At 52.8% G+C, this 22,778-nt stretch overlaps 1 protein-coding gene and 1 long non-coding RNA gene across 8 annotated transcripts in view; one reads left to right on the top strand and one right to left on the bottom strand.

The window, feature by feature from the left end:
* Window positions 1-9,539, top strand: part of ECRG4 (ECRG4 augurin precursor) — an 82,297-nt gene extending 72,758 nt beyond the window's left edge. For 2 of the 6 annotated variants that reach the window (XM_073790954.1, XM_073790953.1), the window contains 2 exons: window positions 4,868-7,067; window positions 9,164-9,538. In XM_073790954.1, the coding sequence (XP_073647055.1) occupies window positions 6,705-7,067; window positions 9,164-9,322 (522 nt within the window). In that variant the 5' untranslated portion in view covers window positions 4,868-6,704 and the 3' untranslated portion in view covers window positions 9,323-9,538. Of the gene's footprint in view, window positions 1-2,833; window positions 3,003-4,867; window positions 7,068-9,163 lie in introns of those variants that run through there. The other 4 variants (XM_073790956.1, XM_073790955.1, XM_019931033.3 and 1 more) reach the window with 4 other exon arrangements.
* Window positions 9,540-10,499: 960 nt separating this feature from the next.
* LOC141276376 (uncharacterized) lies at window positions 10,500-18,611 on the bottom strand. 2 transcript variants are annotated; one of them, XR_012325868.1, is made up of 4 exons: window positions 18,563-18,611; window positions 16,510-16,766; window positions 15,616-15,799; window positions 10,500-11,306 (listed from the first exon to the last, which is right to left on the bottom strand). It is a non-coding gene; the product is annotated as an uncharacterized lncRNA (long non-coding RNA). The 2 variants fall into 2 exon arrangements; XR_012325867.1 differs by lacking the exon at window positions 18,563-18,611 and having other exon boundaries at window positions 16,510-16,867.
* Window positions 18,612-22,778: the final 4,167 nt, after the last annotated feature.

The following is a 22,778-nucleotide window of genomic DNA, read 5'->3' as shown; positions in this document are numbered from 1 at the left end:
TAATGGCCCTGGGCCCCATCACAGTCACCTTTCTCCCATGCCCTCCCTACAAGTGAACCCTCCCATGTTTGTGCAGGAGAGAGAGAGACAGAGAAACCCCAGTGAGTAGGACCCAAGCAACCAGAGACGTGGCATGGATGGAAGCGGACAAAAGACTGGGACAGGCGGACACGATGCTCTGTGTGCCTTTTCCGCGGCAATAAATGTTACTGACAATGTGTAAGGCACACGAACACGGGAGCCAAAGACGTTTCACTCTGGAAGATTGTCTACAGGGATGTCCGCTGAGCATTTGAGAAACAGATATTGATACTGAATTAACTTGGATTCAATTGGTAGTCATGAATCTGACCCCTTTAATCCTTCTTCTTATCGTTAGTATCTTCCTACCGGTAATCGAAAGTCTTTGTATTTTGAGTTTTGTTCGTTTTAAGGAAATGAAAATAAAATACCAGTGAAGTGTTTTTAAAAGAGGATTGCCTCAAACTAAACTTATATGTGGGGTGAGGGGCGACTGGAAGGGACACAGGGGCTCCCGGAGGGCTGGTAACGTGGTCTCTCCATCATTATGTTGTATATTTGATCTCCGCACTTTTCTATATTATGTTACATTTCAATAAAAACTTGACACAAAGGGACTGTCTCTATTAATGGCAGAGATGGTGAATTCAGCCATTATTTAGGGTGTGTAATGTTCCCCTTCCCCGGGAACTGTGGAATCTCCTGGAAACCATTCTTGTTTTGTAAAGAGTGTAAACAGACAAGTGGACACCAAAGCCTTATGTGATTACCAGATCGGTCCTTTACCTCAGATGGTCACCGGTTTTGTCTCCTTGGCTGGAGGTGTAAGCTTAGCTCAGGAAGAAGAGGCATCGTCGGTCTCCACTTCCGGCAACGTCACCACTGCCCTGCTGGGGCCCAGGCTGCTTCTGCCCGGCCCCAAGGACGTCATTGGAGCAGTTCCGGGGATGCTGCTGAATGACGTCACCTCCACCCCTCCCTGTGGAGAGGAAGCAGGGCCTAGTTCTCAGGATGTGTTCTTCTCACCTTACTGACAATTCTTGTAAAATAATTTTCTGTGGGATCCTTGATTTTTCTAACCAATTCTACATTAAAACAGCAACTGAGGGTTTTTTTAAAATATAGGCTAATAAAAAATGAGGATTCAATATTTACTTTGCCTTCAAATCCTACAACTGCATGAGCTGATTAAAGCAGACTTTTTTTCCCCTCTTGGAGTCTTGGAATTAACAAAAAATAAAATTGCCACGTTCCTTTTAACTGTCAGTGGGAGGGTGTGAAATGAAGGCCTGTTTCCACCAGAGGGAAAAAGAAAACTCAAGGAGATGGGCTGCTGTCCTTACGGGCAACACTACTGGGTTCAGATCAGACCCTGGTTAAGAGGAGAATTTCAGTGTTACAGGAGAAGCAAATGCTGTTGGAGATTGGACTGCGCCGGGAGACCCCCGCAAGATAAGGGAGAGATTACGGTTAATATCTTCCACGCCTGTTCGAAGCCAGTCCTTTGCTTGGGTCTCCCTCCTCCCTATAAACGTTCTTGTCCTTGGGCAGAGGGACAGGTACTGCTTTGCTTCTTCTCATCCTATCTCAGCTCCCCGGGGTTTATAAGCACTTCCCCGCCAGCACTGCAAGTATGAGGTTACCTTCCGGGTTCTCTCTGGCGCCTCTTGAAGCCCGTGCGCCCAAGGCTTGGGGTTCTCCCAGAGCCCCTCTCGCCTTCCCTTTGGTCCTTTCGTCTTTGCTGGCTCAGCGTAAACGCGCTTCTTTCTGCAGAGCGCCAGCCGCATCACGCGGAGAGCTGGGTCAGGGTGCAAAGGTTTAAAAAGGGAAGCGGCCGCGCTGCAGACAGGCCTAGAGAGGTTAGTTCTCAGCAGCCGCCCTGCCTGCGAGGAGTCCTCGTGTGCGAACAGGCCTGCGGCCCGGGAAGGCACTCTCGGTTCTCGCGGGGCCTCACGGCGGTACCGCTTCAGTGTGCGTGGAGCCGGGGCGCACGAGGGCGAAATACGTCCTGAGAATACCAAACGGGCTCACCGGCTCCTGGTTACTAAAAGCCTCGTCTGGGCTTTTCTGGTGGCGCAGTGGTTGAGAGTCCGCCTGCCGATGCAGGGGACACGGGTTCGTGCCCCAGTCCGGGAAGATCCCACATGCCACGGAGCGGCTGGGCCCGGGAGCCATGGCCGCTGAGCCTGCGCGTCCGGAGCCTGTGCTCCGCAACGGGAGAGGCCGCAGCAGTGAGAGGCCCGTGTACCACAAAAAAATAAAAATAACAATAAAAGCCTCGTCTATCGGGGTCGTCTGGAGTGAGATATTCTCCTGGAACGCAGCTCTGAACCCAGAGTGTGGAGACGTTCAAACCAGCACGAAGCACAGAACTGCCAAAGGCATCTGTAATCCAGGACATTCCAAAGGCCTGCGCGGGAGGGAGCGGGCTGGGGAGGCCGGGGCGCACGGTGCGGAGGGGCGTGGGACTGCGAACCGGAGGGGGCAGGTAGGCGCGAGACCCGGCGGCCTGAGCGGGGATCCGGCACAGCATCCTCAGCCCTTCCCGGGCGGAGGCCTCCCCTCTCTGGATGCCGCGGCCCCTCCCGGAGCGGCTGGACCTCGCTTGCCCCTCACCCGCGGTCCTTGGCGGCCCCCGCACCCGGACCTCCCGTGGGCTTGGAGGAGCCGCGGCCAGAGAGAGGGGCGCGGTGGCTTGGCACGGACGCTTGGCCCGGGACCTCAAGGCACAGCGCCCGCCCGGCGGGTCCCGCCCCGGCAGGGACGCAGGGACCGCCCGCCCAGTACCCCTATGCGCGGTCCTCCCGTGCGCAGTCCCCCACGCCTGGTGCCTCCGCGCCTGACCCTCCCCGCGCAGCGGCAGCCGAGGCGCCCGCATCTCCCTCCAGCGCACTCTGCAGCCATGGCCGCCTCCTCCGCGCGGCCCGCCGCCCTGGTCATGCCAGCGCTGGCTCTGCTCCTGCTGCTGTGCGTGGGCCCAGGTAAGGGGGCGATGCCAGGGCGCCGTGGAGAGGCTCGGTGAGGGCGGGGGGGCTAGGCGCCCATCCTGAGCCCGGGCAAGGGCCAAGGTTTGACAGGGGGTCCTGGGTTCTGCCCTTGCGCGGTGGGAAGTGGCGTGCTTGGGTCAAGGGCAGGGGCTCGGATGTGCGCGGCAAGCTTGGAAAAGGAGGCGGAGAAGCCTCGGGCTGAACGCGAAGCGCCGGGCGCGGTGGGCGCTGTAGGCGGGTGGTGCGCCCGGGGCTGAGCGGAGCAGAAGGGCCATCCCCAGAGTGCCTACAAGGCGTTCCCTTCCCGGCGCTTTGGCTCGGTCAAGTTCCAGGTCTGCAGAGCTGCGAGCGGGCCTCACCTCCCAGCTGGGGAAAAGTTCTCAAGCGAGAAAGGCTTAACTTTCTCGGCTTCTTGGAGCCCTCCGTGAATGGGTTGAAAATCCCGGTTCCCTACAGAATGCGCGCATTCACACACACGCCGTAAATGCGGCGGGTTCGGGGTGTGGACTTTTGAACCCTGGGGAGCCCACATCCCCACCGCAGAAGGGCGACCTGAAATCAGAGGTTTTGCCCTGACAGTGCACCTCCCCTCCTACCGTCCTTCCCGGCTCATGCCGGCAAGGGCCGCCGCTGAGGCTCGGGGCTCTGAGAGGCAGGGGTCATGACCCCAGGTCTACGGCGAAGTTGCTGAGGCTGGAGGGCGGGAGGTGACTTGCCCAGCACCCTGAGGCTGGTGCATCTTCCACCGCAAAGCAGCCGCACGGTGGGGTGGAAAGGCAGGACCCCCTTGGTGCTCAGCTTCGGCGTTTTGGATGTTCAGCGCGGGCTGGGGGCGGGGCAGCAGGAGCCCTGGGAGGGGGGTGGGGGGAGGATGACGGCTGTTCTAATCTAGGACCACTGGGGGGCCAGTCCATCACTCCCCATCGCGTGCTTTATCACCTCCCTCTTTGTTCCTCCCATTTTAAGAAGCACATCTGAATACAGCAAGTGGGCATCGGCTATACGCTAGTCCTTTTCAGAACTTGTATCTTATTTCGTTTATACCGAGAATGCAGTGATAGGAATCAGTTAAAATATTATCATCATTGAGCTGGAATGTGAAAGTTCTTAGGACACCAAATGAAAATCGTTTTGTAGAGTGTAGAAACGCTTTTAGATCTGAATCAAAACAACAATAAATGGTACAAATAATGCCTGATTTTAAGACAATCAGGGCAAGTTACAAAACGGGGCTGAGGTTTTAGAGCTCTAAGCCCCATGCCTTGACTTGTGGTGGAGAAGCTCCACTTCTGCCTCCGTCTTCCCACGACTGCCTTCCCTGTGGCCTCACCTCCTCTTATAAGGACACCACCGGTCACTGGATTTAGAGCCCACCCTAAACCCGGCATCATATCACCTCGAGGTCCTTAACTCATTACGTCTGCAAAGATGCTGTTTCCAGATAAGTTCACATTCGGAAGTTCTGGGTGGGTATGAATTTGGGGGGACACTAGTTGATCGACTGTACCATGAAAAGTTAAGTCTGCAGGCAGGTGCATATGACAGGTGGCTGCCCGAATATTATGACAGAAGTGCTCAAAGGACAACGTCACTTTTCCTGGAGAACAGCTGAGATGGTCTCCAGTAGCTCAAAGTGCCCTGCTCGGCCATGGTCCTTGTCACTAGTTTGAGCCACAGGCAGCCTGAATTGCTTTTTCTACACAACAGGAAATGCAACAAGCATTAAATAATGTAATGCTACCAAGTTGCTAAAGCAACATAGGGGTATGAAGTGATTTTTTTCCAATGTGGATTTTTGCATGTGAGAAATTTAAGGGCGCAGTACAACCCTGAAATGATTTCCATTTTCATTCCTTTAGGTGGCGTAAGTGGAAACAAACTCAAGCTGATGCTTCAGAAAGGGGAAGGTAAGTATAGCCCACACAGATAAGGGTTGCGTTCTTAACCAGGCTGCAATGAAACAGCGATGTCGATGTCCTCACCTGAGGCTTGTGTTTGGAAAATCAAAAGTGTTTACTCCGTAGAAGGTTAGCAGATCTGAAGGGCTCGTCCTGTGGGGATGTGGTGCGGTATTTCATCAGGTAAATATTATTGCCAGTTAATGCTTTTCTGACAGCTGTCAGAGTGGACTCAGAAATAAAAGGAACAGAGCTGTAGTGTTAATTGAAGGCTGTTTATTTTAGAATCGTGATACCCCTTAGAGCACATACCTGAATCGAGAGCACACACAGCCTCCGTTCTGGGGCAGCACAGAGTGGTATCATGGGCGTCCTCCGTATCCAACTAGCTCTTGGGGGAGGGTTAAACAGAAAGACCGTTTTGTTACTGACACCTGTTGTGAAGAACCGGCCTCCGATAGATATGGTAACGCAGCAAAATGTCGTAGAAACAGAACTGTCTGGGAGCCACGCAGGTGAGTTCGGGCCCGCTGTAATCAGTTCGATCATTGTGTGGGCTTGTGAAAGCCATTCTCCCGCAGAACTCGTCTTCACCTGGAAATTAGCAAGTTATCTATCTATTAGAATGAAGACTACATTTTTTTTTCACATCTTTATTGGAATATAATTTCTTTACAATGAGGTGTTAGTTTCTGCTGTATAACAAAGTGAATCAGCTCTGCATATGCATACATCCCCATATCTCCTCCCAAGACTACATTTCTGAGGTGAATTTCTAACTACTTATTCTTTCCCCTGGATTAACGGGGGCTCCAGGACGCTGAAGTCTGCTCCCCAATGGGGGGCGCCAGCGCTTATGCACCTGCTTCCCAGGTGGCCCCGCGGGGACACCCCCCCACACACACCTGTTGGGCACACACGGCCCCTCTCGGGGGAGGGGCTCCTGGGGGAGCCGCCAGCATCTTCCCCGGCTCTTCCAGCTGCTCCCAAGGCCCCGGTCCACCCCCGACCTCCCAGGCCCCTCAGATGGCCCCTCCCCTCCCTGTGCTGGACAGCCATCTCCCGGGGACACCAGGGGTGACGGGGGCCCTGGAGAGCAACGGCCGAGGTGATCACGACTCCTCCGTGTACATCCTCAGCTTTTGTTCAGCTCAAGCCAAGAAACACACATTGAGCACCTACTGTGTACAGAACAGTGTAACAGGCCCTGAGGGAGATGCACAGGTGAACAGGAGGTGAAAACACAAATGTGCTTGCCTGATCTTTATCCACGTGACCAAGGGACACAGGGCATTTGACTGCCTTTTCCTGCGCAGCCTCCATAAGGGGAAGCGGGCCCATCAGTCCCGTGTTGCAGATGACGGCACAGAGGCTCGGAGCCGGGCAGCACTTCCCCGAGCACGCCTGCCGAAGCGGGGCCTTTTCTGCAGCTGAGTCCGCGATGGAAAGGCGTCCGGGGAAGCCGTGGGAAAGCGAGGGTCACCCCCATCAAGAGGCGGTCGAAGCGTTCATGGTCACCCTGCAGCCTGACTTGAGGACTCGCTGCTCCGCTGGGCTCGCTGGCCGGCCTGCTCAGACCCTTGCTCCAGCTCTTTCTCCCCTGGCCCCCTAAGCAATCCCAGCACGCTCGTGTTCGTGCAGACGAGGCACGCGCAGCCAGTGGCACTGGACACCGGACGGTTTCCCCGCGGCAGAGCCCAGGGGGAGCACCAGGGCCTGGGGCCCGGGGTCTGGGCCTGGGGAGGGGCTGCAGAGGCGGAGCTGAGTTCGGTTTCCGCCCTGGGCCTGTTACGTGGCCATGCCTGGACAGGAGGGCTCGCTACCCCGGAGGCCGGGACAGACGGCGGGAGCCCGCACAGTACCCGTGCCCTGCAGGGAGGATGCGCCAGTTAAGGCCGCCTCCTGCCAGGTGGGGGCGGGGAGGGCGATGGAGAAGAGCGATTCACCCCGAGGAGGAAAGGACTCATTCTCTGTACTTGCGGGTGGGGAACCCCTCGTTTCAGCTCCTGCTCCCCCTACGACCCCGGTGGCCGTCCAGGAGAGCAGAGCCAAGGAGTTCCTGAGCAGCCCGGGGCGGCTCAAGCGGCAGCTGTGGGACCGCACGCGGCCCGAGGTGCAGCAGTGGTACCAGCACTTCCTGTACTTGGGCTTCGACGAAGCGGTGGGTGTTCTGGCTGGAGCCTGGCTTCCCGCCGGGCAGGATGGGGGTGGGGAGGCCTGCTTTGGGGAAACGGGCACAGAGAGTTAAGTTCTGTTATCTGCCCTGAAGTCAGAGCCCCCATCCTGTGTCAAGAGCTGCCAGGTATGGGACCACATGATCGTCAGGCACAAGGGTATCAGCTGGAATTTTCCATCCCACTATGCCCAAATGGGAACCTCTCCCATCAGGTTTTGGAAGCAGAGTTCCAGAGACATCCCCGCCCAAAGCAGCTGGGACTTAAATTCATCAAGAATCTGGTTTTCTTAGGGACTCTTTTAATGTATCTGGTCAGTTTTGCCTGGGTGTCCTTAATAATAACTCACCACCTCCTGAAACATTTTCAACTTTGCCTCAAATAAACGTCAGAAACAGCAAGATCGATGCAAAGACCCATGAGGATAATGGAAAGAGATGCAAAGCGACTTTTAAAGAGAGACGGGTCTTTGCAGATGTTTTTGGGAAAATTTGTCAATGCATTTGCAGGAAGTACGGTTCAGTTCATGTGTCCAGGTAGCACGAGTGGACATATTCACCAGATTAAGGAAAAAGACTGCTTATCATCACCGACTCCCATCCGGGGACCAGGCACAGATCAGCCAGCGGCGGAGTTAAGGTGTGAGATTCTGCTGCCCCGGAGCGAGTCTGCAGGGTGATGGACAGGGCTGTGCTGAGTGAGTCCTGATGTGGAGACCACAGCTCACCGCCCCAGCCAGGGAGTGGATGGAGGGTGGCATCTTCCACGGAGGCAGCTGGAAGGGTTTTTCCAAACGGGCTCGTGGCTCATATTGTGAATGGAGGTGTATACAAAATACTGCAAGAGGCGAACAAAATTGAACTCTTCAGAAACATCATTTTTTTTTTTTTTTTTTTTTTTTTTTTTTTTCGGTACGCGGGCCTCTCACTGTCGCGGCCTCTCCCGTTGCGGAGCACAGGCTCCGGACGCGCAGGCTCAGCAGCCATGGCTCACGGGCCCAGCCGCTCCGCGGCACGTGGGATCTTCCCGGACCGGGGCGTGAACCCGTGTCCCCTGCATCGGCAGGCGGACTCTCAGCCACTGCGCCACCAGGGAAGCCCTGCATTATTTCTGTTTTCATAAAATATTTTTTAAATTTTTTGGAAAAAAAATATGTTAAGCCGAAACCTCAAACAAGATTAAAATATGAGAGAAACCAAGGAATGAGCCTGCTTCACTAGGGGAAAATCTGCAGTATTGTGAGACAAGCCAGCTGTTTCCTTTTCAGGGCAGGGCCTGGGGGAGGGTCAGAGGAGGCTGCAGCCCCAGGCCCAGTGAGTAGACGGGGATGAGGGTTGAATCGTGGCCACGTGGTAAGCGTTTGTGGCCTGAATCACTGCATCCAGGCCTGTCTGAGCAACACAACAGGGGTGAGAGTGTCACCACCAGACGTGTCCAAATTCCCTGCCCCGAGGCTGCAATGTGGTTTCATGCACCATGTTTACGAAGCCCGCAGCCTGCGCAGCAGCCCAGGTGGGACGCGGTGGGGGTCAGCGTCTGCCACATCAGATGCACAGTGCCTGGGGACAGGCCCGGCTGTTACTGTATTGGGCAGATGTCCATTTTCTTTACTGAAAAAGAGAAAAATGTTGAAGTCTGGGGTATATTTAGAACTCACAGACAGACGTGTTCAAGGGTAGGGGTTGTACTCCTTTGGGGGAAAAAGTTTTCAGCAGTGTTTTCCATCTGGTTAGTATCGACCTCTGGCCCAGGGATGCTGTAGCCAGAAGTTATTTTTTTTTTAAAAAAATGATTATTTATTGTTTTCTATTGAAGTAGAGTTGATTTACAATGTTGTGTTAGTTTCAGGTGTACAGCAAAGTGATTCAGTTATATTCTTTTCCAGATTCTTTTCCATTATAAGTTATTACAAGATATGGAATATAATTCCTCCCTGGGCTGTACAGTAGGTCCTTGTGGCAGGAGTTACTCTTAGGAGGGGTTGTTCATCGTTGAAGAAAAATCCCAGAGAAACAGCGTCCGTAAGATGTGCTCTGGGAAACGGTGTCCTTGAGTTCATCCCCTCTCATCCTCTTTCCTCCAGAAATTTGAGGATGACATCACCTATTGGCTAAACAGAGGTCGGAATGGGCACGACTACTACGATTACCACCAGCGCCACTACGATGAGGACGCTGCGATCGGTCCCCGGAGCCCCCATGGCTTCAGGCACGGAGCCAGCGTCAACTACGACGACTACTGACCGTCCCTCAGGCGGGCTCGGGGCCGCGGGCTCCGCACCACGCCCGGCCTGTGTCTGCTGCGCCTGGTCTCGGCTCATCTTTCCTACCCGCTTTCTGTGGCCACAAAGGAAGTGTTAAAGCAAAGAACGTAAATGCCTTTCGAGATTTCATGCAAATACCTAACAATGCATTTCATTAAAAAATAGAAATAAAAGCATTTTGTTAAAAGGTCTCAGTTCATTTGGATGAAACTTGAGCTGGCGAGCGTTTTCCTTCCCTGCACGTTTCTGAGGTTGAAGCAATTTCTCAGAGGCACCTCCCCTCCAAGAATCCCCACCACCCCGGCCATGGGACCGAGCAGGTGTATTCAATGTATTAGAATTCAGTCCACACTAAATGCCAAATTAAAAATAAAAATACAGTAAGAAAATTTAGCTGGAAATTATTTAAGGTCACAGAACACGTTTTGGAGGATTGAGGATCCACACGGGTTTGCAGATTGGCTGTGCACATCCCGAGCCGGAGGCGGACCTGTTTAATGTTGTGAGGCAGGAAAAAGGGGGTAACAGAAAAAACACTGAAGTTTGGTTGATTTCAGAGCCTCCCTTGTCTTAAAAAAATTAAACCTTGTCTAATGAGCTCAAGAAAGATTTAAGAATATACATTGCATCATGTTTAAACAATCTGAGTGAATGAAAGAGAAAAGTGTCCTGGGGGTGGGTAGGGGGAGGGGGGGAAAGTGGGGAGGTGACACATGCAGAGGGGAGGGGCCCGCAGAATGGCTCTTGAACTCGTGTGGGTCACAGACCCTCTGACAGCCTGATGGAAGTTTTCTCAGAAAAATGATACGTGATTTTGCATATAGTCTCTGAAACACATCCTCATTCACAAGCTGCAGATGACAAACCCTTGGGTTTGGTGAGGAGTACCTACCAGCGTCAGGGGACCCGTGTTTGTGGACAATCCTTTGGAATCCTTACAGCTTTTAAAACTTTGTGGTAAAATATACACAACATAAAATCCATCATTTTAAGCATTTTTAGACGCATAGTTCAGTGGGTCTGTAAACATCTCTTCATGTCCCCACGTTCAATTCTTTTGGGGATACACCCAGAAGTGGAATTATTAGGTCATACGGTAACTCTGTTTAAGTTTTTGAGAAATCACCACACGTTTTCCACATCAGTTGTACTACTTTACATTTTAATGTAACATAGAGTTGTAATAGGGAAGAACACTTTGCATTCTCTTACAAGTTAATCACTAAAGGGACGTTGCCTATAAACTTAAATTGCACACAATGACCCATCTCGGACCCTTGCCTGCAAGAGATTAAGGTAAATGAGCACTCAGCGAAAACACCTGTGTTTAGCTCCCAGGAAACCTCCTGAACAGGCCCACCTGTGAATAACTGCTTGAGGGAGAAATTAACACCTCCCCTCCGGAGGCTGACGGGAACCACGAAGTGCTTGGCTTTAGTCCCGCCCCTTTTAGTATAAAAGGAGCCTGAGTGCTGACTCAGCTAGACGGTTCTTTGGGCGTCCGGCCCGCCATCTTGCTCTGCTGGCTTCCCAGGTAAACTCACTCTTCTTTGCCCCAGCAGCTCGGCTCAGTTTATTAGCCTGTCGTGCGGCGAGCAGTACAAGCTTGGACTTGGTAACGAATTTTGATGAAGCCATCCAGGAGCCTTGCTGCTCGTGGCCTGCCAGCCCTGGCTGGGGAATTCTGGGGTAAGACCCTAGCAGCTGCCGGGACCCCTTGTCCTGGGGATCTGCCTTCAGAGTTCTCTGAAGCAGCACCGGCCGCCCCAGCGCTGGGCAGTGGAAGGAAGGAATCATCTGGGAGCCGACGGGCTGCGTACAGTAGGGTAAGTGGCTCCGGTGTGAACAGCCGGGAACTTGATTCCTCTCCGTTTGGGGCTTTTTGTTTTGTTTTGTTTTTGCGGCGTTTGGGGCTTTTTCTCTGGAACAAGCCAGTGTGTTTCGTATTGGAGTGGGGTGTACCCTGTTGGAGAGAGGAAAGAGTTGTTGGACTTTGACCCGATTCGTGAACTGGTTCGTTTGCTTCTCTGAAGGCTAGCACTTGTATGTGCTGTTTGTGTTTTATCTTGAATTTCTGTCTCGAAAAATGGGGAATGTTTACTACCAACTAAAGATTCTAAAGAACATCCATCGCCCCCGTTCAGTGGGAAATAGCCCGGGCAGCCTTTGTGCCTCTTCCCACAACTGTGGACTGGACGTTGACAGTGGGTAACGGTAATCGGGAAGAACCTCTGTATCCTGTTACCAGTTAATCTCTAAGGCGAGGCTGCCTATAAGCTTAAATTCTCCATAAGGCCCATCTCTGGGACCCCTGCCTCCCAGGTGTAATGGGCTTTCAGCTAAAATACCTGTGTTTAGCTCCCAGGAAACCTCCTGAGCAGGCCCACCTGTGAATGACTGCACGAGGGAGAAATTAACACCTCCCCTCTGGAGGCTGCCGGGAACCAGGAAGTGCTTGGCTTTAGTCCCGCCCCTTTTAGTATAAAAGCCTGAATTCTGACTCAGCAAGAGGGTTCTTTGGGGCATGAGCCTGCCGTCTTCTGGGTTTGGGGTCTCTCTGAAGGAAGTCGTTATTCTTTGCCCAACAGCTCGTCTCTCGATTATTGGCCTGTCCTGTGGCGAGCAGTATGAGCTTGAGTAACAGAGTTACATTAAAACTTTTGTTTTGGGCCTCCCTGGTGGCGCAGTGGTTGAGAGTCCGCCTGCCAATGCAGGGGACGCGGGTTCGTGCCCCGGTCCGGGAAGATCCCACATGTCGCGGAGCTGCTGGGCCCGTGAGCCATGGCCGCTGAGCCTGCGCATCCGGAGCCTGTGCTCCGCAACGGGAGAGGCCGCAGCAGTGGGAGGCCCGCGTACCTGGGGGGGAAAAAAAAAAAAAAAAAAAAAAAAAAACCCTTTTGTTTCTTTTCCTTAACTACTCTGGGGCTGGCGCAAAGCCCAGTGCAGTGTTGAGGGGGAGGCGGGGCGGGCGAGCTGGGAAGGACGTCTTCACTCTGTTCCTCATCTTAAATGTTGCCCTGCTTCTCCATAAAGTATGTTTGCTAGATGTTCTTGGTCGATGTCTTTTGTCAAGTTAAGGAAATTACTATTCTTTTAAAAATATGCTAAGAAAACTTTAAATGTCATATATGGATACTGAATTCTAGTTTCTTTATCTTTGAGATAACACATCCTTTTAAATCTGGTAATTAACAGTTCTGGTAATACATTTAATATTAATCAGTCTCATTCCTGGAATAAAAACTAACTTGATCATGATTTTTTTTTCATTGTTGGATCTGGTTGGATAATATTTGTTCAGAATTTTTGCATCTGTTTTCGTGAGGAAGATTGGGCTGTAGTGTTCTTTCCCATTCCGTTTCGGGCAGTTTGGGTGTCCAGTTTATACTGTCTTCTTAAAATGAATTGTTTACCATTTTTTCATGTAAGAGTGGAATTATCTGTTTCCTGAATGTTTGGGAGCATTCTGATAAAGCCACTTGCATGTGGTGTTTCCTTCATGGTAAAATTTTTGACCGTTGAATGCATTTCTTTTTCTGGTAAATGATGATTCTGGCTTCGTTTCTCTCCTTGAATCTGTTTCGCTAAATTCTATCTTTCTCAATAGTCATCGATTATATGAAAATTTGAAGTGTGTTGAGAGTTGGTCTTAGTATCTTCTTTTCTCTGTAACATCTGTAGTTCTTTTTTTCACTCCATTTCATTTGTGCCTTTAAAAAAAATGAATCTTGTCTTTTCAAACATGTAGTTTTTGCCTTGTTGCTGTGCTTCTCTATTTCATAAATTTCTGTTCTCTTAATTTCCTTCCTTCTGCATCTGTGGGTCTTTGATTTATGTTAGACCTTAGCTCAGTTTTGAGCCTTATTTTTTTTCAAAGGCAAATTCTTACCATTCTAAGTTTCCTTTCAAGAATTGTATCCCATGAGTTTGATGTGAAAAGTTAGATGATGAATTTGTCTAATTTCAATGACAATTTCTCCTTTGACCCATGAGTCGATTACAAGTGTTATTAAATTTCCAAGTGAATGAATTTTTCTAATTATCTTATTGGCTTTGTTTTCTAACTTAATTGCATTGCGGTTTTTAAACAATGTAGTCCGATTGTAATTCTTTGAAGTATACTGAGGCCAGCTTTACATCTGAGCATGTGCCAAACCAGCACGTGTTCACGTGTGCCTGAAAGAAATGTGTCTTTTCCAGACATCAGATGCAGTCAAATGCATTAGCTCAAGCCCGATTGTGACAGTGTTCATATTCTATTTTCTTACTAATTTTCTTGGTTCATTTGATCTACCAATTACTGATAAGTGTGTTAAAATCCACTATGACAATGGATTTGACAAGTTTTTCCTTTAATGCTGTCAGTCTGGCTTCACACAAGGCTATACACAAATTCACATGGGACACACATCTAGAATCGATACATTTTCCCAGTGAATGGAATCACTTATTGTTATGCAGCAAATTTCCTTATTTCTAATGATGCTTTTGCCTGATTCTCCTTTGCTATTAATATGACTATATTTTGCTTCCTGTTGGTTACTAATTGCCTGCTCTGTCTTTTCCATAGTTGGGCCTTTTATCTTTCTGCGTGCTTTAGGTGTGTTTTTTGCAAAAAGTACATAGCTGAAATTTGTTTTGTTTTTAAAATAGGGTATAATTCTTAAGGTCTGAACAGGAGAATTTAGTCCACTTACATGTATTGTGATTTATGATTTCGTTTCTTTTTTAAAGATTTTGTTGCTGTTGTGGACCATTTTTAAAGTGTTTTTTGAATTTTCTACAATATTGCTTATGTTTTATGTTTTGGTTTTTTGGCCATGCGGCATGCGGGAATCTTAGTATCCTGGCCAGGGATTGAACCTGCACCCCCTGCATTGGAAGGCGAAGCCTCAACCACTGGACCTCTAGGGAAGTCCCTTGTGATTTGGTTTTATCTCTAACATTGCATTTTGAATTTTGACTTGTCCCGTTTTACGTGTTCCTCTCCCCCTTTTCCTCTTCTCTTGCCTTCATTTGGACCGTTTTCCTTCACTTATTCTTTTCCTTTCACCTCCTTTGAAGGTTACACTGGGTCTGTTCTTAGTGTTTGCCCATTTAATCCATATTTAACAAGTTACCAGTCATCAGTAGCCATAGTCTTCTCCTGGACAGTACAAGGACCCCAAAATACTTGATTCTGCAACCTTCCCTCCCAATTTATAACCTCCAATAACTTGGCATTTAAAATCTAGTCTGCTTTATTTCCCCATAAGTTACCGTTGTTTCATTTACAGTTGCTGGTTTGATTAGATGTCACACATCCACTTGGTTCACTATTTCTCCTTCAGACTCAGACCACACTCTGAGCTCATTTTCCTTTGGCCTTAATTCCATCCTCCAGAATCCGTTTAGTGAGGGTCCCTTGATGGTAAACTCCCAAGTTTCACTTTGCCTTGTTTTACTCGGTATAGAATTCTTGGTTGAGCTAATCAGCACTTTGAAGATACTGTCATATAGCCTTGTGGTTTCCACTGTTGATGTGAAGGCTTTCGCTGTAACCTGTCTTTCCTGTGGGGAGGGGACAGCGTCCTCTCCAGCTGTCTTTTATAACAGACCCACCTTTGTAACTTACACCTGTGTCTATATATTTATACTGCTTGGGGCTTGCTGGGCTTTGTAATCTGAGGGTTGGTGTCTTTCAACAAATTTGGAAAATTCTATTTCTTTGAGTGTTACCTCTTCCCCATCCTATTATTTCTTGAACTTTATTCAGGTGTATAAATTTCTCTATTTTCCCTTTTTCAAATGTGCTTAGTTATGTCTTGTTATCTGTTCAGATTTTCAAGTTTCCCTTTCATTTCCTTTAAGGTATTAAACTTTATTTCCACCATCTGAAGTCTTTGCGGCTCTATTTCTAGCTGCCACCCATTGCTTCTCACTCATGGTGTCTCACCTGCTTGATGTCATGTAATTTCTAACCATGATGTACTCATTTTCTTTGGAGCTGTTTTTTGGGTTTTTAAAATTTATTTATTTATATTTTTGGCTGTGTTGGGTCTTCGTTGCTGCGCGCAACGTTGAGCCTGAGTTAAGTTGGATTCTTCCAGCCAGCACTTGGCTCTCCTGTTGCTAGTGGCCTAAGGTTCAGGGGCCAGGGCTGGGGGGTGGGCGTCTACCAAACAGGGACCCCTCGTGGTCCCTGTTCTCCTGGTGCCCCCACCCACCCATCCACTCCCACCCGAAGCCTCCTAACTGCCCTTTTCACCGTGATGGGTTAGTTTGTCACTTACCCTCATCAAGGTGCAGCCTTTTGGGGGCTCAGTCTGATAGGGGGCATGTGACCCGGGCGTTGTCTCCTTTTCCGAGTGCCAGGCAGCCTTCAGAGAAGCACAGGCTCTACGGGATTCTGCAGAATCCTCCAGGCCATTTTTGCTTCATTCTGGGATTCTGCAGATTCCTTGCTTCATGTATCATCTAAGGGATGCAGTTTAAAAAGATTTTTAAAACTCGTACTCAGCAGCTCATCTGCTCCCACCGGAGCATTGATGACTCAGGTTATCTATCTAATCTGCCGCCACTGCTAGAGGCTCCCATTTGATCATTGATTTAAAATCATACGGTCTTCACCATTTCAGTGTGTTTAGGAAATCTCTTCTAAGAATAATGCTTTTTAATACATAAAATCCACAAGATTACAAATGAAAGCAGCTATATTGAAAAAGGTATCAACACTTTAAAAGACAAATTTGTGACATGGTAATAAATGTTCTTCGTCATGGTACAAATAACGAGATCTGTGACAGGTATACTTGGTGACAAAGTCCCAGGTAAGACCTGACACTACTGCGGTTTCTTGTCGACATTTATAATGGAAGAAAAGGGTAAATTTGAGTTAAGGGTTATTAGAAACAAATAATGCAATATTTTCCCCCATTCATGAAACTCCCTGTGTGAAGGGCTTCCCAGTGCAATTCCTGTAATATATCCAGGGTGAAAACTTCCAGTTATTCTGAGGTTAAGGTGAAAATGCACGAGTCCTAGGAGGTCTGGCCTCTGCCTCCCTGGCCAGCTTCCTCCCTCCCCCACTCCCCTGGCTCAGACTCCACATGCCCCAGCCTCCCAACCCCTTCAGCCTGCCGTTGCCCTCCCTTCTTCTGGAAAGTTCTGTCTCTTAATTCCCAGACCTCCTTCACAGCTTCGTGTTGTCATTGTCACTTTTCCGCCCCAGCTCTTCCAGGGCATCTCCCTGTCAGGGTGCCTCTTCCAAGCCTCCTCCTTTGGGAAAATTATCAATCGCACAGGGGATTGTGGGACAGATGTTTCTCCAGGTGGACAGTGAACCCAGGATGATGATCACCACCATCTGTGCCAGAAAGTCTTCAGAGCCTCGCACAGAGCCTGTCCGGGCAATCGCTCTAGAAAGTGTGCTGGGGGAGCCTGACTGCACCCGGAAAGAACAGGTGACCTACTCTCAGGTTTACACGTGGTGACAATGGACAGAGGGTTAGAATGTCACCTCCAAGACGCAACGTGAGTTACGAACAGAACACGAACTAGAGCTCAGATTAGGCTGCGCATCCCACACCCCTTTATCTGTCCTCCCGTCCATGGCAGGATCCACCTCCTCCCTGCCCCCCTGACCCCCTCTATGACAGGGTCCACCTCCTCCCTGCCTCCCTGACCCCCTCTATGACAGGGTCCACCTCCTCCCTGCCCCCGTGACCCGCTCTATGACAGGGTCCACCTCCTCCCTGCCCCCCTGAATGCCTCTGTGACAGAGTCCACCTCCTCCCTGCCTCTCTGAGGCCCTCTATGACAGAGTCCAAATAATTCCTCCCAGCTGATCCCCTCTAAGTCAGGGTCCACCTCCTCCCTACCCCCATGACCCCCTCTATGGCAGGGTACACCTCCTCCCTGCCCCCCTGAACCCTTTTATGAAACTCTCCACATAATTCCTGCCCCCCTTATCCCCTCTATGACAGGGTCAACCTCCTCCCTGCCCTCCTGACCCAATCTATGAAAGGGTCCACCTCGTCCCTGCCCACTTGAACCCCTCTATGATAGGGTGCACATAATCTCTGCCCCCCTGACCCCCTCTAAGACAGGGTCCACCACCTCCCTGGCCCACTGACTCCCTCTATGACAGGGTTCAACTCCTCCCTGCCCACCTGATACCCCCTATGACAGGATCCACTACCGCCCTGCCCCCCTGAACCCCATTATGACAGGGTATGCCTCCTCCCTGAACCCCTGACCCCTCTATGACAGGGTCCACATAATACCTGCCCCCCTGGACCCCTCTATGACAGGATCCACTTCCACCTTGCCCCCTGAACCCCTCAATGAAAGGGTCCACCTCCTCCCTGCTTCCCTGACCCCCTCTATGACAGGGTCCACCTCCCCCCTGACCCCATCTATAACGGGATCCACCTCCTCCCTGCCCCCCAACCCCTCTATGACAGAGTCCACCTAATCTCTGCCTCCCTGACCCCCTCTATGACAGGGCCCACCTTATCTCTGCCTCCCTGCCCCCCTCTATGACAGGGTCCACCTCCTCCCTGCCCCCCGGAACTCCTGTGACAGGGTCCTCCTAGTCCCTGCCCTGCCTCTATGACAGGGTCCACCTTTTCCCTGCCACCCTGACCCACTATATGACAGGGTCCACCTCCTCCCTGGCCCCCTGAACCCCTCAATGACCCGGTCCACCTACTCTCTGTCCCCCTGAACCCCTCTATGTCAGGGTCCACCTCCTCGCTGCCCCCCTGAGCCCCTCTATGACAGGGTCCACCTTCTCCCTGCCACCCTGATCCCCTCTATGACATGGTCTACTTCTTCCCTGCCCCCCGAACCACCTCTATGACAAGGTCCACCTCCTCCCGGCCAACCTGACCCCTTCTATGACAGTGTCCACCTCCTCCCTGCTCCCCTAACCACCTCTATGACAGGATCCACCTCCTCCCTGCCACCCTGACCCCCTCTATGCCAGGGTCCACCTCGTCCGAGCCCCCCTAAGACACCTCTTGACACGGTCCACCTCCTCCCGGCCCCCTGAACCCCTCTATGACAGTGTCCACCTAATCTCTGCTCCCCTGATCCCCTCTATGACAGGGTCCACGTCCTCCTTGCCCCATTGACCCTCTCTGTGACAAGGTCCACCTGCACCCTGCCCCCCTGACCACATCTATGACAGGATCGACCTCCTCCCTGCCCCCATGACCCCTGTATGACAGGTTCAACCTCCTCAATGCCCCCCGATCCGCTCCATGATTATCCGCTCCAGTCCAACTCCTCCCAGCCACCATGGCCCCCTCTATGACAGGGTCCAAATAATCCTTGCCCCCCTGACCCCTCTATGACACGGTCCACCTCCTCCCTGCACCCCAGACCCTCTCTATGACAGGTTACACCTCCTCCCTGCCCGCCCTCATCCCCTCTATAACACGGGCCACATAATCCCTGCCCCCCGACCCCCTCTATGACAGTGTCCACCTCCTCCCTACCTCCGTGACCCCCTCTATGACAGGGTACACCTCCTCCCTGGCCCTCTCAACCCCTCTATGATACGATACACATACTCCCTGCCCCACTGAACCCCTCTATGACAGAGTACACCTCCTCCCTGCTCCCCTGACCCAATATATGAAAGGGTCCACCTCCTCCCTGCCCACTTGAACCCCTCTATGAAAGGGTGCACATAATCTCTGCCCACCTGACCCCCTCTAGACAGGGTCCACCACCTCCCTGCCCCACTGACCTGCTCTATGACAGGGTCCACCTCCTCCCTGCCCCCCTGACACCCGCTATGACAGGGACAACCTCCTCCCTGCCCCCCTGAACCCCTCTGACAGGGTCCACCTCCTCCCTGCCCTCCTAACCACCTCTATGACAGGATCTACCTTCTCCCTGCCACCCTGACCCCCCTCTATGACAAGGTCCACCTCCTCCCTGCCACCCTGATCCCCTCTATGACAGGGTACACCTCCTCCGTGCCCCCCGGACGCCATCTATGACAGGGTCCACCTCCTCCCTGCCCCCCTGACCCAATCTATGAAAGGGTCCACCTCCTCCCTGCCCACTTGAACCCCTCTATGATAGGGTGCACATAATCTCAGCCCCCCTGATGCCCTCTAAGACAGGGTCCATCACCTCCCTGCCCCACTGACCCCCTGTATGACAGGGTTCACCTCCTCCCTGCCCACCTCATTCCCCCTATGACAGGGTCCACCTCCTCCCTGCCCTCCTAACCACGTCTATGACAGGGTCCACCTCCTCCCTGCCTCCCTGATCCCCTCTATGACAGGGTCCACCTCCTCCGTGTCCCCCAGACGCCCCCATGACAGCATCCACCTCCTACCTGCCACCCTGATTCCCTCTGTTAGAGGGTCCACCTCCTCCCTGCCCCCTGACCCCCTCTATTATACGGTCCACCTGCTCCCTGCCCCCCTGAACCCCTCTGTGACAGGGTCCGCCTCCTCCCTGCTCCCCGACCCCATCTCTGACATGGTCCACTTCCTCCCTGCCCCCCTGACCCCCTGTTTGACAGGGTCCACGTCATCCCTGACCACTTGAACCCTTCTATGACGCAGTCCACCTCCTCCCTGCCCCCCTGACCCTCTTTGTGACAGGGTCCTCCTCCTCCCTGCCACCCTGACCCACTTTGTGAAAGGGTCCACGTCTTCCCTGCCCCCCTGACTCCCTCTATGATAGGGTCAGCCTCCTCCCTTCCACCCATGACCCTCTATGACAAAGTCCAACTAATCCCTGCCCCCCGATCCCTTCTATGACAGGGTCCAACTCTTCCCTCTCCCCTGACCCCGTCCATGACACGGTCCACGTCCTCCCTGCTCCCCTGACCCTCTCTATGACAGGGCCCACGTAATCTCTGCACCCCGATCCCCTCTGTGACAGGGTTCACCTCCTCCCTGCCCTCCTAACCACGTCTATGACAGGGTACACCTCCTCCCTGCCCCCCTGAACACCTCAATAACACGGTCCACATAATTCCTGCCCGCCTGAACCCGTCTATGACAGGATCCACTTCCTCCCTGACCCCCTCTATGACAGAGTCCACCTCCTCCCTGACCGCCTCTATGATAGGGTCCACCTCCTCCCTGCCCCCTGACCCCCTCTATTACACAATCCACATATTCCCTGCCCCTCTGAACCCATGTATGACAGAGTCCACCTCCTCCCTGCCCCCATGAACCCCTATATAACATGGTCCACCTCCTCCCTGTCCCCCAGACTCCCTTTATGAAAGGGTCCACCTCTTCCCTGCTCCCCTTAACCCTTCTATGACACGGTCCACATAATCCCTGCCCCCCTGAACCCCTCTATGAGAGGTTCCAGCTCCTCCCTGTCCCCTGAACCGCTCTGACATGGTACACCACCTCCCTGCCCCCCTGACCCCATCTATGACAGGGTCCACCTAATCTCTGCCACCCTGACCCCCTCTATGACAGGGTCCACCTCCTCCCTGCCCCACTGACACCCACTATGACAGGGTCCACCTCCTCCCTACCCCCGAGAGCCCCTCTATGACAGCGTCCACCTAATCTCTGCCACCCTAACCCCCTCTATGACTGGGTCCACCTCCTCCCTGCCCCCCCTGAACACTCTGACACGGTCCACTTCCTCCCTGCCCCCGTGACCCCCTCTATAACAGGGTCCACCTCCTCCCCGCTCACCTAACCCCCTCGATGACAGGGTCCACCTCCTCCGTGCCCCCCAGACACCATCTATGACAGCATCCACCTCCTCTCTACCACCCTGATTCCTTCTATGAGAGGGTCCACCTGCTCCCTGCCACCCGGAACCCCTCTAGGACAAGGTCCACCTCATTCCTGCTCCCCTGACCCCCTCTCTGACATGGTCCACTTCCTCCCTGCCCCGCTGAGCCCCTCTATGACAGGGTCCACCTCCTCCCTGCCCCCCTGAACCACTCTATGACAGGGTTCACTACCTGTCTGTCCCCCTGACGCCCTCTATGACAGGGTCTACCTCCTACCTGCCCCCCTGAAGCCCTCTATGACAGAGTCCACCACCTCCCTGCCCCGCTAGTCCCCTCTATGACAGGGTCCACCTAATCTCTGCCTCCCTGACCCCCTGTATAACAGGGTCCACTTCCTCCCTGCCCCCCTGACCCCCTCTATGACAGGGTCGACCTCCTCCCTGTCCCCCTGAACCCCTCTATGAAACGGTCCACATAATCTCTGCCTCCCCTGCCCCCCTCTACGACAGGGTCCACCACCTCCCTGCCCCAATGACACCCTCTATGACGGGGTTCACCTCCTCCCTGCCCAACTGATTCCCCCTATGACAGGGTCTACCTCCTCCCTGCCCCCCTGAACCCGATTATGATAGGGTGTACCTCCTCCCTGTACCCCTGACCCCTCTATGACAGGGTCCACCTCCTCCCTGCCCCCCTGAACCACTCTATGACAGGGTCGACCTCCTCCCTGCCCCCCTGAACCCCTCTGACTTGGTCCACCTCATCCCTGCAACCTGACCCTCTCTATGGCCGAGTCCACCTAATCGCTGCACCCCGATCCCCTCTATGACAGGGTCCACCTCATCCCTGCCCCCCGATCCCCTCTATGACAGGGTCCACCTCATCCCTGTCCTCCTGACCCCACTATGACAGGGTCTACTTCCTCCCTGCCCCCCTAAACACCTCTGACAAGATCCAATTCCTCCCTCGCCCCCTGATCCCCTCTATGACAGGGTACACCTCCTCCCTTACCCCATCTATGACAGGGTTCACCTCCTGCATGCCCCCTGACCCCCTCTATGATACGATCCACATACTCCCTGCCCCTCTGAACCCCTCTATGACAGGGTACACCCCCTCCCTGCCCCCCTGACGCCCGCTATATCAGGGTCCAGCTCCTCCCTGCCCCCCTGAACCCCTCTATGACAGGGTACACCACTTGTCTGCTCCCCTGACGCCCTCTGTGACAGGGTCCACCTGCTCCCTGCCACCCAGAACCCCTCTAGGACAGGGTCCACCTCATTCCTGCTCCCCTGACCCCCTCTATGACTGTCCACCTCCTCCCTGCCCCCCTGAACCCCTCTATGACAGGGTACACCACCAGACTGCCCCCTTGACGCCCTCTATGACAGAGTCCACCACCTCCCTTCCCCGCTAACCCCCTCTATGACAGGGTCCACATAATCTCTGCCTCCCTGACACCCGCTATGACAGGGACAACCTCCTCCTGCCACCCTGACCCCCTCTGTGACAAGGTCCACCTCCTCCCTGCCACCCTGATCCCCTCTATGACAGGGTACACCTCCTCTGTGCCCCCCGGACGCCCTCTATGACACGGTCCACCACCTCCCTGCCCCCGTTTCCCTCTATTAGTGGGTCCCCCAATCGATGCCCCCCTGACCCCCTCTATGACAGGGTCCACTACCTCCCTGCCACCCTGACCCCCAGTATGACAGGGTACAC

The sequence above is a fragment of the Tursiops truncatus genome, chromosome 14, assembly GCF_011762595.2.
Source record: "Tursiops truncatus isolate mTurTru1 chromosome 14, mTurTru1.mat.Y, whole genome shotgun sequence".
Taxonomy (NCBI): Eukaryota; Metazoa; Chordata; class Mammalia; order Artiodactyla; family Delphinidae; genus Tursiops; species Tursiops truncatus.
Note: the sequence above shows the minus strand (reverse complement) of the source record. Positions and strands in the feature narration are given on the sequence as shown.